This window comes from Pezoporus wallicus, unplaced genomic scaffold (genome assembly GCF_028554395.1).
Source record: "Pezoporus wallicus isolate ANWC-B61680 ecotype Strahan unplaced genomic scaffold, APGP_CSIRO_Pwel_v1 contig_8776, whole genome shotgun sequence".
Taxonomy (NCBI): domain Eukaryota; kingdom Metazoa; phylum Chordata; class Aves; order Psittaciformes; family Psittacidae; genus Pezoporus; species Pezoporus wallicus.
The window spans coordinates 238,394-255,332 of NW_026639091.1; the positions used below are offsets into that span (position 1 = coordinate 238,394).

The 16,939-nt window shown below is 41.4% G+C and overlaps 1 protein-coding gene across 4 annotated transcripts in view; it reads left to right on the forward strand.

Annotated features, from left to right (window-relative positions):
- Positions 1 to 16,939, forward strand: part of DNAI1 (dynein axonemal intermediate chain 1) — a 153,886-nt gene that overhangs the window by 12,995 nt on the left and 123,952 nt on the right. For 3 of the 4 annotated variants that reach the window (XM_057413657.1, XM_057413659.1, XM_057413660.1), the window contains exons 3-9: positions 179 to 277; positions 1,177 to 1,257; positions 2,815 to 2,941; positions 4,322 to 4,401; positions 6,406 to 6,561; positions 8,830 to 8,889; positions 11,127 to 11,267. In XM_057413657.1, the coding sequence (XP_057269640.1) occupies positions 179 to 277; positions 1,177 to 1,257; positions 2,815 to 2,941; positions 4,322 to 4,401; positions 6,406 to 6,561; positions 8,830 to 8,889; positions 11,127 to 11,267 (744 nt within the window). The remainder of the gene's footprint in view (positions 1 to 178; positions 278 to 1,176; positions 1,258 to 2,814; positions 2,942 to 4,321; positions 4,402 to 6,405; positions 6,562 to 8,829; positions 8,890 to 11,126; positions 11,268 to 16,939) is intronic. The other variant, XM_057413658.1, reaches the window with a different exon arrangement.

Genomic DNA, 16,939 nt, shown 5'->3' on the forward strand with positions numbered 1-16,939 from the left:
CTCTTGCCATCAAATGTAGCCATTCAACAATCTTCAGATTTGGGCCTGCCTTTTGGGGTTATCTGCTCTGCTCAAAGTACAGATGAGTTGGGGGGATGCTGCTTTTATCTCCTTGTTCCATGCCTGGAGAAGTGCTGCTCTGGGAGTTGTACTAATGGGTTTGTCATTCCTCTGCTAGGATGACGATGTCTCCACGGAAGCAGGAGACGTGGCAGATGCAGGGGCAGGAGTAAAGGCTCTAGTCAAACCCCCTGATCAACTGGAGCTGACTGAGGCTGTGAGTAAAACAGTGCCTGTAGCTGTCATGAGATGTATACAAAATTCTATAAAATGAAGCCTACCTCTTACCCATTAGTTTTGGAGGGATTCCTGTGAGATGAAAACTGTACTTGCTGAAGTACAGTGTCTGCTGCATAAACTGAAATGTCTTTCAGCAGGAAAACAGAGAATGTGCTTTTAATCACAGTTCTGGCCTTAAGGCAGTGTAACTGCGTGGAATTAATCCAAGAGGGGAATGGGGCAAAGGCGTCACTTAGACAAGGAGGACCCCAGACCCAACCTTTTAGCTTTTCAGGTGTCTGTGTGTGATATACAGTTCTACAGTTTTATGGCCATTTTCTGTCAGCTTGGTTCAGTACTATTGCTGTCAGTCACCATTTCAGCTGCAGTTGGCTCTCTCTTCCACTGCCATATAAAACTCTAGTCTGCTTCCTGTCCTTCAAGTGTTCTCAAAGGGAAGATACACCTCCCCCTACTCAGGTAGTGAAAATAGTTAACTTGAGTACTGCAATTTGTCTGCAGTGGTCAATCCTGCGAGCACTGCTACTGATCTTATTGTTTATGCATTTTTGGACAGTGTACACTTCAAGGCACTGATGAGCTTCCTTGCCCTATAGAATGCAGCTAACATAGCTTAGATAAGAATTAACGTCAGCTAAAAGATTCAAGAAAGCCCATTGAAATACAATGGTGGGAAGCAGATGACTGTTTTGGATTCCACTCTGAGCTTGCTTTGCCACAGGCATTGTTCTTGTGAAGGCATCAGCTGTACATGAGGTATCTGCAGGAAATTGAACATCATAGAACTGACCCTAAACCTGCTGATTTTTGTATTCTGTATGTTGTATTAATACTGGAGTTTTATTTACAGTAGTATTTTTTTTTTCCATTCCAAAGGAATTAAAAGAGGAAATTACACGCATCCTGAAAGCTAATAATCCCCATGCTCCCCAGAATATCGTCAGATACAGCTTTAAAGTAAGTGTGGCATGACCTGTAAATCACAATGACATTTTTTGCAGTTAAATGGTTTTGTGTTTACTTCTGATTTATAACTAGGTAAATTTCCTTTTAATGTGACTTCATCTTGTTACATATTTGCTGCCAATGGTTCTTAAAGGGTTTTTGCAGAGGGCAAAAGTATAAAAGCATTGATGTATTAATTCATAAGTAGGGTATAACAATTATTCAGCTAGATCTGGCAGTGAACATAATTAGTACAGTTAGGCGGTAACTTTCTCTATTCTGTGGTGGTTAGAGGACAAAAGGCATTGCTTTACTCAGTTTGTAAGACAGTTATACCTCAGTATCCCCATATTAAGATTCAGTTTGAATTACAGGAGAGCTCAGAAATGTGCTTTATGAAATCACTGACAAGCTCTGTTCCTGGTGAGTAGGAGTGGGCAGGAGAGGGTGCAGGAAAGACTGCCAGGAAACATCTAAGAGTCACACCTTCATGTCTGTATGTGTACAGCATATGTTGCATTACCCTGGAGCAGTCTCTCCAGGTAGCATGAACATCAATGCAAGCTGTGGGAGGGGGAGATTGGAACCGTGTCTTCACCTCCCACTCCTCCCTTGCAAGGGTTACACCCCCTGAAAGAAAGGACACAGGGACAGCTCCTTCATCTTTGGCACTAGATTATTCACAACCTTAGGTAGGGAACAGTCAGTCAAGTGGAATATCCCTGGGCCTGTCTTACCTCTGCTACAGTAACTAGTTTGACCAACCATTACATGAGATCACCAGGGAAGGGAAATCAGTTTTGTGGAAACAAATAAGGTCACTTTATCTTCCATTTGGAGTTGATGTTTTCTGTATTCATGGGATAGAAGCAGGTGATGGATGATCTGTAACTTCTAATCCTGCACAGTGACTAGAGTGGGCTCAGTGCTATACTTGGTGCTATGCTGTGATTGGTACAGAAAGCAGTCATACTTTTAAGAAGAAGCTATTGAAGCATCTGTGGTCTGCAGTGGCTTCTGATCACTTTTAGCTGCAGCTTAAAATCTTAATAGGTGGTTTGAGACCAGGTGCTTGCCTGCACTGTACAATGGTCCACAAGAAACTGCCAATCAAGCTAACATCAAATAGCTGAATTAGTACAGTGCTTGTAACCAGGGCACAGTGGTAAGAGCCTGTACTATCCCCAGGTCAGAGTTGCTTTCTACATATGGTGAGGCTTTTGTGTAGCTACAACAGCATGTTCTGGGATCTCAGGGCAAAAGGACATGAGAGTCTCCTATGGAGTGCTGTGTGTAGTAGAGGTCGATTAGAGCTATATTTAAACTCACTTGCTGTTACAGTGCTGGGGAGCTAGAGGTCTCATGTTGTTGCTTCTTTTTGTGGTATTTTTAATTTATGGCTCTCAAGTGTCGAGAGATATAGGAAGAAATTCAGTGTAAATATGCAAATAGCAAACATATATTTATCAGTATGGATCTTCTTAGCCTCAGCAATTTGGTCTACGCAGTATTTCTGTTTTTAAAATACTTTTCCTCCTCTGATTTTGGTGTTTTTTTTCTTCTTGGTAGGAACGAGCATACAAACAAATAAGCCATGTGAATCAAATGGCCATTCACTTCTCTTATAATGGAAACCTGATACCCAAAGATTCAGATGAAGGCAGGCGACAGAGTATGAAATCAACCACTGGAGCAGGTATGTTTATTATCTGAAGCCACAATAATCTTCAACTGGGTACTGTTGCCAGTTACTAAACATGAGGGAATGATCATGTTTCATCACCATGGAATTGAACAGCTCCTGTTTTGGCTTTCATCCTTCTTGGGAAACAAAACTAGAAAAAACAATCAGCCAGATGTTTGCTGCTGTGTAGAAAATGGTGCATGCTTTCTGAGCCATGTAAACACTAACACTGAAACTTTCAGAGCTATTTACTGTCTTTTAAACATCTTCAATTACCATTAGTTGAACATAAATGTCTAAACTCCCTAGCTTGATTTGAAGGTTTCAGACATGATTTAAAGTATCAAAGCAGAAATGTTTGGAGGCTGGGTGATCATACAGGAAACTGGGATACACTTCACCAATTTTCACACTTTAACAGGGACATCTCCTTCTAGACAATGTGGGATACAAGATATTGGGCTAGTTAGACCTTTGATCTGGGCTATTATCACCATTCTGAAGTTTTCAGTCCAAAGACACCTTAATCAGAGGCTGAAAAGCTCTGTTGTTAGTAAAGAGTTTTAGGTTTGAATTTTCAGCATGGAAAGATATACTGCCTAGCAATATTCTTGTATTTCTGTTCTTTGCAAAAAGAGAAGTTGTGTCACAAAGAGTGTACTTTCAAGGTGTTAACTGTCAGGCGCAATGAGAACACAGGATAAGCTCCTGGGAGAAGTTGTTACTTGCAGCTTCTGAGGGTCAGCACCTCTTTTATTTTACACTCAACAAAATGTGTATGATGATTTGAAGTAGGACAAAGTGCTGTAGGGGATCTTCAATGCCACGAAAGCACGGATTATTGTTGTGGGCAATGTTTTTTGTAGATTCATAAATATCTAGTTTCAAGCAGCTTGGTGCTAGCATGACTACACACTCAAGACTGTGATTGGAATGTTGACATCCACCATTCTCTAACAAGACTAGTATATACATATTGATCCATATAAACAAGAACAAAATATGCTGTAACTCTTACATGCCTTGAAGGCATTCTTCACAGTTACATAAAATTCCAACCATTTTTTGAGGGCAGAGAGGTCCAGAGCTGATTGGATACCCAGAGACAACTATTCATGTCAGAACTGGATTTAGGATTTGATTTGAGTTGAAATCAGATTTTTTATTTCAGTACAGCCAGAATGACTGCAGTTTTGTTCTGGTAATAACATTGTCTCTTTCCATGGCTTCAAGCAAAAAATCAGCTTCCAAATTAGGAATTGGTTACTGTGTTGTCTAATGAGAAAAGGATGCATCTGTGTGTTAATACTTCAGAAGATAGAAAGATCTGTGGAGTATGGGATAATACATCCTATTATCCTGGACCTACTCACTTATCCTTTTTGTCATCAGAAAAGGCTCCTGCTGAGACTTCTGCAGAAGCATCTGAAGAAACACAGGTTAAAGATGAACAAAGCACAGGAGATACTCAGGTAATTCTTCATAGTCATCAAAGAGCTGTCAATTTTATTTTTAGTATCAGATTTTACATGCCTTTCTTATAAAATGGGCTTGGTGAGATGCTTCTGTGATTGATTCTTTTATGCCTGAGATGTCTCTGCTGTAGGTGAGATCCTTCAGATTCTACTGAACAACTAGGATCCTGCTGCCATTTTTCAGTATGCAGAAGCTATGTAGGAGGATGAGGTCTCTCACACCAGCTCTGTCTTTATGCAGATATTATATCAAGGTAGAGTGTAATTTGAGGGGATCTGGAATCGTCCTGCAAAGGATGTCCATTCCTGAAAGAGAAATTGGTGAAAAAAAATGTGGAGGGGTGAAAGCAGCAAGCATAACTACATAGAATCATAGAATCACAGGATAGTTAGGATTGGAAAGGACCTTAAGATCATCCACTTCCAACCCCCCTGCCATGGGCAGGGACACCTCACACTAAACCATCTCACCCAAGGCTCTGTCCAACCTGGCCTTGAAGACCACAAGGGACGGAGCATTCACAATTTCCCTGGGCAATCCATTCCAGTTCCTCACTACCCTTAAAGTAAAGAACTTTCTTCTTATAGCTAACCTAAACTTCCCCTGTTTAGTTTGAACATGTTACCCCTTGTCCTATCACTACAGTCTCCAATGAAAAGTCCATCACCAGCATCTCTATAGCCCCTCTTCAGATACTGGAAGGCTGCTATGAGAAACATGCAGCTTCTCTTCTCCAGGCCGAACAGCCCCAACTTCCTCAGCCTGTCTTCATACAGGAGGTGTGCCAGTCCCCTGATCATCTTCGTGGCCCTACTCTGGACTTGTTCCAACAGTTCCATGTCCTTTTTATGTTGAGGACACCAGAACTGCACACAATACTCCAGGTAAGGTCTCATGAGAGCAGAGTAGAGGGGCAGGATCACCTCCTTTGACCTGCTGGTCACACTCCTTTTGCTGCAGCCCAGGATACGGTTGGTTTCTGGGCTGCGAGCACACACTGAAGCCAGCTCATGCTCATTTTCTCAACGACCAGCACTCCCAAGTCCCTCTCTGCAGGGCTGCTCTGAATCTCTTCTCTGCCCAACCTGTAGCTGTGCCTGGGATTGCTCCGACCCAGGTGTAGGACCTTGCACTTGGCATGGTTAAACTTCATGAGGTTGGCATCAGCCCACCTCACAAGTGTGTCAAGGTCCCTCTGGATGGCATTCCTTCCCTCCAGGGTATCAACCGAACCACACAGCTTGGTGTCATCGGCAAACTTGCTGAGGGCGCACTCAATCCCACTGTCCATGTCAGCGATGAAGATGTTGAACAAGACCGGTCCCAACACCGATCCCTGAGGGACACCACTCGTTACTGGTCTCCAGCCGGACATTGAGCCATTGACCACAACTCGTTGCGTGCGGCCGTCCAGCCAGTTCTTTATCCACCGAGTGGTTCACCTATCAAACTGATGTCTCTCCAATTTAGAGACAAGGGTGTCATGTGGGACAGTGTCGAACGCTTAAACATTGAGTTAACATGAGTTAAGCAATGTCTTGATTTAAAGGCAGTTGGCTGATAAGGAAAGGAGTATGCTGTGAGAAGTTTGTTCTTATCCACACAGTGTCAGGCCTTTGAATCAAATTCAGACTAGTTTCAGATAAAGCTCACTGTCTAGCAAGGAAATGAAATCACAGGTAGTGGGATTTTAACACAGTCTCCTGATCTCTAAGTCCATTTTAGGAAAGGCAGTCATGATGTATTATGTTGCTTATGTCAGGCTTTGTTTTAAGTAGCTTCCATTCCTGTTTTTCCATATTCCTGTTTGAATACCATTCCAGAACCTCATTGCTCTAATTGCTGGAAGTCTCCTAATTTCCATCTTAAATATTGAATCTTCAGTTATAATCTGACTTACTAGGCAAAAGAACTGGAGCCGTCTGAGAAGAATTGCTTCTGAAGAAGGAGAGAGATGTCAGGTTCTTTCAGGGTGGAGTCACTGCTCTATTTTGTTGCAGGCTGCGGGAGAGGAAACGGCAGAGGAGTCAGGACCAGAAGTAGCTGAGGCAGCGGAGGATGAAGAGGCTCCTCCCCCCAAAAAGCCAGAGAAGAAGCTTGCAAACCAGTTCAACTTCACCGAGAGAGCTTCAAGGACACTCAACAACCCTTTGCGGGTATGCTGCTATTTCCTTGAGTGACTTGAGTGATCTTTACTTTGGGATCATCTGTGTTTGTTTCATATCCTGTGATCTCTATAGCTAGTATTAGGAGGAAGAAACAGTGTTTTACTGTGGTAAAACATTCTGGGTGATGAAAATGGTGACAGGAAAGTTCTTGCCTCTTGTACAGCCTAAAGAAGTTTTGCTGCTACTGTAAATCCTTAAACTTCTACTTGGATATAATACTTTTTATATCTATTTTATCATCTGCAAAAGTATAGAGCAGTGGTTAGGGTAGTAGCTGAGGGCTTGGAATCCATTAATTCAATTTCCTTTTGCCAGAGAGTTCTTTTATGGCCTTGTACTTCAGTTCTTGCCCATGGAGCAGGGATAGAAGTGCTCCTATGTTACAGAATCACAGAGCAGTTAGAGTTGGAAAGGACCTTAAGATCATCCACTTCCAACCCCCCTGCCATGGGCAGGGACACCTCACACTAAACCATCTCACCCAAGGCTCTGTCCAGCCTGGCCTTGAAGACCGCCAGGGACTGGAGCATTCACCACTTCTTTGGGCAACCCGTTCCAGTGCCTCACCACCCTTACAGTAAAGAACTTCCTCCTTATATCTAATCTAAACTTCCCCTGTTTAGGTTTGAACCCATTACCACTTGCCCTATCACTACAGTCCCTAATGAAGAGTCCCTCCCCAGCATCCTTATAAGCCCCCTTCAGATACTGGAAGGCTGCTGTGAGGTCTCCACACAGCTTCTCTTCTCCAGGCTGAACAGCCCCAACTTTCTCAGTCTATCTTCATATGGGGGGTGCTCCAGTCCCCTGATCATCCTCGTGGCCTCCTGTGGACTTGTTCCAACAGTTCCATGTCCTTTTTATGTTGAGGACACCAGAACTGCACACAATTGAAAGGATAATGGTATTTGTGCTTGTATTAAGCACAGGTACTACACTAACAGACTCGCGTAAGTACGACAAATATTTACTGCTGCTACATGGGACTTTTCGCTCCGTCTCGATGCATGCACTTTCCTATCAGTACAGATCCTAGACTTTCCCCAAGCTTTTTGCTGAGCCTGCAGCCACTCCCATTGAGTGTGTCTTCAGCAGGCCTTCTGACTGAGCCGTAGTGGTGATGCTGGCCCCTGGTTCAGTGCTCAAAAAGGAGCTTTCTGAATTGGTAATACAACTTGCAGAGAGAAAGTTCTCCTATTTTCCTTGCTGCCCTGGAATCAGAGTACATACAGCTTCCCCAGAGAGCCTGTCTGCCTTCTTGCAGCTATTATACCTCAAGTGACATGTCTTTAAACTGATGGGCTTGGAGAGATCTAGGAGTTACTTTATTGTTGGAGCTACTATCTCCTTGAAGACATACCATCTTTGCCCACTAGGACAGATGGAGGATTTCAGGAGAGTTTGTCCAACAGAGGGGTGCTTACTGCAAAATCTGAGCTAAGATTCTGCAGCTCAAAATCCCCTGTGGAGGCCACTGAATTTGTTAGTTCTCTGTTCTCAGGTCTGCATGTTCTCTTCCTATTGATTTTACTGGGAGAGGCGCACGTGCCACTGTGTGATTCTGCATTTGAAAGCAGAATATAGACCATATAGCTGTGAAGTGCCACAGTATGGTGTACAGGATGTGCAGTTTCCACCTCTGAGACTGCTCCATTTCAGAGGTCAGTGAACTACTACAGGCAGCTTCTTAAAAATGTCCTGACACAACAGTTTTTCGAACGAAACTGCTGCTCAATGAAATGAAAGTATCAGAAATATATTCATTTATTTCAGAATGTTTATGTAAGGGTGATAAAAATATGATTTAAGTAACATGAAACTGACTGTTTATAGGTTATCATTCTGTTCAACTCTTTTGCTTTGACTGCTGTACCCAAGTGGGGTTTTAACATGTAGGTCAAAACTTTTCAAATTTGGTGGGATATCATAGCTGATACTGTAACCAGTAGCAGATTGTTTCAAATGGTAAAATGAAAGAAGCCATTTCAACTCCTTCAGAATGAAATACTGAAATTAGTTCTTTTAAGTATGTTGGAAAAAAAATAAGAACCATCTTTTGGTCCACCAGTAAATCTATTTGTAATTGCATGATCACTTACAATGTTTGTGCAGTGCTCTAGGAGTCATTTGGATGTTGAATTAATCTTAGATCAATATTAATCTAACTACCTGCTATGAGAAGGCTGTTTCCACAGATGTCACTGAAAAGAGTTTCAATGCAAAGATTACACTTCTTTATGCTTGTTCTTTATTCAGGAAAAAGCGTGTCAGTCGGAGCCTACACCTTGTAAAGATTTCTCATCCACTGTTAACCAGGTATATTCTTTCAAAGTTTTTTTAGAGTTTATGTATGAAACTGAGATATGAGAAAGGAAAAACCTAATTGCTATGTTTACGTTCCTTGCAATGGAATGAAATCCCATACTGTGGCCTTGCTCTTTGGCTTAAATTTGAGAGCAAACTAGTGTGGCCCTCTTAAATGAGTGAAAATGGGGAAACCACAGTGAGAGCATGATTCTGGACTCAGCAAGAGGTGGACTGCAGCTTGCAGGCACTGTCTCCTCTGGGGCATGGCTCTCTCTGGAGTGGGGACTGTCCTGCTGCTGAAGATCTCCCATCACTGTGTGGTGAGTGAGCTGGTTATTTAGGAGGAGCTGTGATCCAGAATTTAATACCTGGTCAGCTGCAGGACACCTCTATCAGCTGATCCCATCAGAGGCAGGATCAACGGGGACTAAAATACACAAAAAACCACCAAAGAAATAGTGCTTAGGACATGTCTGCATGCTAGCTCCACTTTGAGCACTGTGTTTAGAGAGTGGAGAACTCTGAGGATTTCATACAGCTGGGATTTCAAGAAGGTTCTTTGAAGTTTTAGGAAAGTTGTTAAGAATTTGATGTGTGCAACACTGTGTTTTTTACCTTGTCTAAGTTCAGCTGTATGTGAAAGCAGGTTTCTAAGCCTGAAGCTGAAACTGGTGAGACCTACTGCATAAGGAATGTGGAAGGTCCACACTAAGCCTTTGCAATAGACTTAGCTCTATTTTGTGTAATGGGAATGTGCCAATTGATTAATGATGAAGAATTATATAATATTTCCTCTATCTCTTAAAAATGTAAAAAAAATGTGCATGCTATTTTACACATTAAATATGCTATATCTTTCACTGGAAAGGCAATCCAGCCAATTCTGCTAATTAATTTTCACAGATATTTTCAACATGTATTTGTGTTTGTCACTGTGTTGCAAATACTGCTTAAAGTAGTGTACCCAACTGGTATTTGTTACCAGTGTACCACAGGGGAAGGTATAAGGTAATGGAAGCAACTTAAAAAATGCTGTTATGGAAAACTGATAGGAAGTGGAGCGAAGGTGTCTTTGTAACCCAGTCTATTCCTGAACTTGAAATCACAGAGTAATTGGCCTAAGATCTCCCTCCCCTCCAGTTAGTTTCCTTTCTTTTTTGATGACCTGAGAATTAGGGAGAACAGAACTATTTAAGACAATTAGGCTGTTGCTGAAGTTAACCTACTGGACCAAACTCAAGCAAACAAACTCATGAATTTGGACCCCACCTAAGTTCTGCATGAAATGTCTGAAAATTAAAAGTTTTCCCATGTTTTCCTTTTAGTCTGCTGGATTTTTGAGTGGATACAAGATGAAATCTTAACACAAACTCTTTTTTACCTCAATTCTTTTTTCTTTTATTCTTCCTTATGCTCACAATTTCTTATTTCGAAGTTTTCTGTTCTACTCCTCCTACTCTTCTTATCACATCTTCTTTGTCATCTTCCTGATGTCTGGAACATCTTTCAATGTCATTTTTGCCTGCAAATTTAAAACACAATGCAGGGATTTTTTGCTACAGATTTCTGTTACCATTTTTTTTTCCCAGTGCTCTAGTCTGTATTTTGTGTTTGAATCATACCTGCTTTCCTAAACTTATGTGTCAGAATTAGATTGCCTTTGTTTTGCCCTGAAAGTAATGTACCTGTTTCAGATATGGTACTAGCATTCCAATACTGATGAATAATTCTTAAATAGAAAAATTACTTTTGTATCTACTCAAGTAAGGCATTTGTGTCATGTGGCATAGCAGAAGATACAAAGCTGCTCTCAGTTTGCATTTGATCATATGCTTCAGAGTTGGAGTCCAAGATTTCAACTGTGTTAAGCAGCTACGATTTAATTTTCCAGCACCACATGAGAAATGTCATAGAGCGATGTTTAATGCATGTTTCCTGTTAAGCTCTGGTAAACTGACCAAACACAAAGTCCTACAAAAAAGATACAGGGTCAAAGCACCAAGAAGAGTGTTCAAGGAATAAATCATCAAGAATGCAATAAGGTGTTCTTAAAAAGTAAGACATACCCCATCAAGCTTTAAAAATCCTGGGCTTCAATCCTCTACTCTTTGTGCAACAAGCCAGCTGTCTTCAGCTGATTCCAGTGGCAGTGTTTTTGTTGTGAGGACACATGTTTTTTGATGGTGTAGGATAGCTGTTTTGTGGCATATAATCAGGTCCTGATAAATCCTGCCTCTGTCTCTCAGTGGGAGATCTATGATGCCTATGTGGAGCACATTCAGAAAATGGAAAAGGAAAAAGAGAAAGAGAAATCAAAACCTCAGGCAATAAAGAAGGAAGAGGTGAAGAAGAAGAAGGAAAGAAAGTTTACCTCTCTGGAGTTTCAGGTACATTTCATAATGCTGGAAGAAGGCTGCTCAGGGTGGTGGTGGATGCATCCATAATGAAAGTCAGGGGAAATATAGCAAGTCATGCTGACTGTGTAGCTAGTTGTCTCAGTGGTCAAGTAACAACCCTAAGAAATGAAAAAAATTATTTTCATTAGGAACTGTGTTTCCAAAACAGGATTTCCATTTTGCTGTACTTGTATGGGAACACAAAACAGGGTTAAGCCATAATCTTGTCTTAAAACCTGATTTCCCCTTGACATATAGGTCTCTTTTTTTTTTGTGCATTATCATGGTTTTGATAGTGGATATCTCATTTTTAATTAGCATGTGAGAGATAAAAGAATGAAATAAGTAGAAACAATGTGTGACTTTGCAAAGAACTCCAAGTGATGCAGAAGTTTTAGGTACAATCTTCCAATCTGAAAGGCAAAGAAATTTAGGATTCTTTCAAAATGTTAATAAAGCACTGCTATTTTAATGATAATTTTATAGATTTATAATTTATATGTTTTATAGTTATATGCATATAAATGGTATATAATATGTGCTTTATATAAAAGTTAATCATGGTTAATTAAAATCAAAGCCTACATACTTAAATAACAATTCTGTGAGGCTTGACCTAATTTGAAGGGGGATTTCGTGCATGGCTTATTCATTCAGTTGGAAAGTGACAGAAATGTCTCTCTCCAGTGTCTGAACTGCTATGCCACAGGCAGTAATTACACAGCATGGTGATACCTCAGTCACAGTGATGTGATCATCCCAAGAGGGGGTCAGCCACTCTGATCCCTATGGAGCAGCAGTGTGAATGTCAAAGACTGCTGATCTGGAGTGGCCTCCATTAGGCTGGCTTCTCAGATTAGCAGGTATCATAACTCCTGCCAAGCTCTCAGATGCTGTTTTTGTGATCTTGCTGTGAGGGTGATACTGACTCCTAATCCAGCATACTCTGTCAGGAGTGCCTTGCAGGGATGCCACAGTCCATTCTGCTGAAGTGACAATGTCCTCATCTTAAAAGTGTGATCCCAAGCACTACGGTGGTGCTGAAATGTGGGAACTGCAAGCCGTCCTGTTCCCGCTATGTGGATAATTAAGGAAGAAGAATTGCTGGTAGCGCACCTGTGTCTTGAGCAAGCCAGGGGGTGTTTGAGTGCAAGGTTGGGATGAAGCAGCCTGGGGAGTGATGTTTTATAGAATAGAATTTATAGTGACTGAAAACAGTCACTGGGAATGATGTAGTTGCTATTTGGCTTCATGGCTCAGACCCATATCTGTATGCTGTAAACTACCATGCTTGCGTGAATAAAGGGGAGCTAGTTGTGAAAGCGGTGTGTGTGTGTGTGTGTGTTTAGCCTCTTTCTTTACAGAGGCCACACTGAAAGATTTTCTTCATGCTCCAGAGTGCTTAGAGGGATGGGGGGTTTCAGGAAGTTTCCATTAAGTTTTAACACAGTTTGATCTATACAGAATTGTGGGTTGTTCTTTCCTCCCCAGTCCAAGTTAAACCAATTCCAAGGCAAAGAGAAATAATTTCTGTCATGACTGGAGCAAAATGCACTGAGAGCAGTAATACAGAAACAGGGGAGTAAATACTTAGTTTGCCCCTGAAATAGGTGTAGATATATCAGCATAACTAGGATATGTCTATGTAATAGAAACTGGCTTCTGAAACTGGCTTTAGCACTTTCATACTATATTGCTGATTCAGCTGTAGAGGATTTGGATTGCTTAGCGACCCCAGCAACAGTATGCCAACAAAAGCCTTATAGTATAAACAGACCAGGAACATGTTTTGTCTATTCTTCTGAGAGGCTTCTTCTTGTGAATTGTGCCACCGGAATTCACAGTCATTTTGAAAACTAGTAGATCTTTCACCTGAGTCCCTTGAAGAATTAAACCTGAAGTCAGTGGTACAGTTAAATGGTGTACGCTAAAAGCTGATAATAAAATGAAGCAAAAATTCTACCTATGAAAACATATAGTAAAAAACCTTCTTCATGCTCCATGCTGGAGCAGGGGGATGCCCAAAGGAGGTTGTGAACCTGTGGGAGGACCACACTGGAGCAGGCTCCTGGCAGGACCTGTGGCCCCATGGAGAGAGGACCCCTGGAGCAGGTTTGCTGCGGGACTTGTGACCCCTAAGGGGACCCACACTGGAGTATTCTGTTCCTGAAGGAATGCATCCCATGAAGGAACCCACGCTGAAGCAGTCTGTGAAGAACTGCAGCCTGTGGGAAGAGCCCACATTGGAGAAGTTCATGGAAGACTGTCTCCCATGGGAGAGATCACACGCTGGAGCAGGAGAAGAGTGTGAGGAGGAAGGAGCAACAGAGACAATCTGTGATGCACTGACCACAGTCCCTATTCCTCTCCCCCTGCACCACTTGGCAGGAGGAGGTAGAGAATTTGGGAGTCAAGTTAAGCCTGAGAAGAAAGGAGGGGTTGGGAGAGGTGTTTTTGAGATTCAGTTTTTATTTCTCACTACCCTCCTCTGATTTGATTGGCAATAAATTAATTTCCCAAGTCAAGTCTGTTTTGCCCATGAGAGTAAGTGGTGAGTGATCTCTCCCTGTCCTTACCTCAACCCACAAGCTTTCGTTATGTTTTATCTCCCTTGTTCAGCCGACATGGGAAATGACAGAGCAGCTTTGGTGGGCACCTCATGTCCCTCAAATATCAACCCATCACAGTCAGTTAAATGGATCTAGAGAACAGAGAGAGGATGTGCTACATCCAGAAGCAGTGGTGCAACATTTGAAACTTTTCCTCAGTTTTCAATAAAGGCAACAAACAGAACATGTAGAGCACATCATATCAAAGAGGATATCAATGATACAAGATTTTCTGAGCTGAAAATAATTGGAAGTGGAGAGAACTAGGCAGAAGTGTTGTATTTGCTTGTCCTGTTCTCACTGTTCCCGAGCCATCTGCTTATGGTTCTGATTACAGGGAGGATTCTGGCCTGAGACATGCCTGGTCTGATCCAGGTTGACCCTTCTCATGTTGTTATATGAGTGTAGAAATGACAGTATCTGAGGTAGAAGCAAAATGCAAAGAGCTTAATGCAATTAAATTGATGCAGGCTAGCTCCTCTCACCCTGAGATGACAAGGCATGAAATCACAACTCTGATAGTAAGGATTTTTAATGAATCTGTCTGAAGAGGGGTGGAGCTGTGTAATTGGAGTATAACAAGGATATATTATACGTCAGAGAGGTAGAAATGGTTCCATAAGTCTGATCTTTAACAGCATATAAGGAAATAGAGTTAATAGTGATGGAAAGAATAGAGACTTGGGAGTATATATGAAATGGAATAAAATAGCACGTTTGCCAAAGGTAGGTTGTGTCAAAAAAAAACGCCTCTTTCTTATTAATATGAGAAGAAGTTGTGGTTTCCTTAAACAAGGGAAGTATAGTAAAAATAATCTGGCTGAAATTCTGTAAGGCTATTCCTATAGTGCCTTTAGGAAAAGATCAGATAAGCCAGAAAAGTTGTTATTAGTACAGATTGGGAGGGATAAGTGGATAGGAGGACTGCATTTTAGAGTATCAGAGCAATCTTTGATAAGGTGAGGGTTTATAATTTGAAAAGACAGGGAGAAACGTGAGTGTATTGCTTGGTGAGTTGTGATATGGCTATGAAAAGACAAGTATATTGCTGGAATATATTGTGAGGAATAGCAGAGAAATACTTCTCTTGCGTAATGTGGGGTGATATCTGGAGTAGTACAGGGAAATGTGGTTTTGATCACATCTCTACAAAGATGGTAGATTACAAGCCTGCATAGATATGGAAAAGAATACAAGAAATGGTAAGCTTCAATACAGAAAACTAAAAAAACCTTTGCATATTTCTCTGGTAATCCAAATTGCAGAGAGGGAATCTGAAGTAACTGAGAGGGAGAAGAATTACTAAGGCAGAGAATAGTGTTGACAGAAATACAGATGGATGTGAACCATTTAGGAATATGTTACAGCTGTAATTTACTGCACTGAACAGTCTCTAATCTCTCCTGAAGCAGAGTTTGAATGGTTTCTTCAGAAATCCAGATGAAATTTATATTTATCAGAGAAAATATGCAGTCCTGGTTCAGACTGAGGACTTGTCTGACTTGCCTACCTCACTGTAGCCTTATCCTTTCTGAGGGGCGTATGCCTTGTGAGACAGCCCAGCCCACAGGGTCATAAGTATAATTCGGGCCCCATAAGTATAAAACTGGCCACAGTTTTTTTCTGAAATAACAGCTGAAATTCAAATGTAATTAACCTTCACATTACTGTTAACCTGTTCCTGGTTATTCCTAGGGGTGAATGAGTTGTTACTGATCCCTTTGTCTTCAATCTGCTAGTATTTTCTGGTGGAAATGAACAGATAAGTACAACCTGGAAATTAATACCTACCTGACAGGATTCATCCTGGTAATCCTTACTTAGAATTGGCAGTGGGTTTTTGCAGTGCATGGAGGTGTTGGCTGGGTAACAAGACAACACCCCTGTACTGTGCTTTTTTCCTTGCAAGGCAGGAGTTCTAATAGTCACAGTATATAGGCACAGATGGAACTAAATCTGGCCACTGCCATAAAAGATAATAAAACATGCTTTTACAAATATATTAGCAATAAAAGGGAGGACCTTATTGCTCTCTACAACTACCAGAAAGGAGGTTGTAGTGAGGTGGGGGTCGGTTTCTTCTCTCAAGTAACAAGTGATAGGACAGAGGGCATGGCTTGAAGCTATGCCAGTGGAGGTTTGGCTGGATATTAGGAACAGCTTTTCACAGGGAGGGTGCTCAGGCATTGGAACAGGCTGCCCAAGGCACTGGTGGAGTCACCATCCATGGAAGTGTTCACAAACCGTGTAGATGAGGCCATCCCTCAGTGACATGGTTCAGTGGTAAGCTTAGTGCTGGGGAATGGTTGGACTTGATGATCTTAAAGGTCTTTTCCAACCTAATTTACTCTGTGATTCTATATGTATTGCTAGAGGTATGAGGAGTTACTGCACTGGTTTTAGGATGGGGTTTGTCTTCTGGATATACAGTTTTACACCAGCAGAAGGGTTTTTTCATGCTTTAGTTTACTGCAGTTACACACTGGAACTGACCAGCTGCTGAGAGGCAAATGTGAAGCAATTAGTGTTAATGAATAGTAGAGCAAGACCAAGACATTTATTTTCAAAATATTATCCCATTATACATCTTACATATGATTCAATTAACATTAGTGCTGTTCTAAAAATAATTTATGCACAGAAATAAATGAAACAAATTCGTTAGCTGATGAGCTCTCACTACATTTGGCTAGTTAGATCTTTCAGAAATAAGATAAATTAGGCCTATAGCTTCCATTGAAAATCTATTTTGGTAACACACGGAATAAATCAAACCTGAGATAGGACAGGATCCAATAAGAAAACAACTTACTCTGATCCAGTGTCATGCCGAAAATGTAGTTATTCATGTCTGTATTGCTGTCAGCAAAGCTACCTAGCAGGAAAGCTGACTTTAAGCTTTTTTCGATTCATCTGAGAGTTTCCTGCATTGCAGGAAAAATTCCATTGAATAATACATTATTTCTGTATTTACAGGTGTGTGGGGGGGGCATGCTGTTTAAAGCCTACTTTCCACTCATCAAAAAGGAAAACCATCATAGATTCTGAATATCA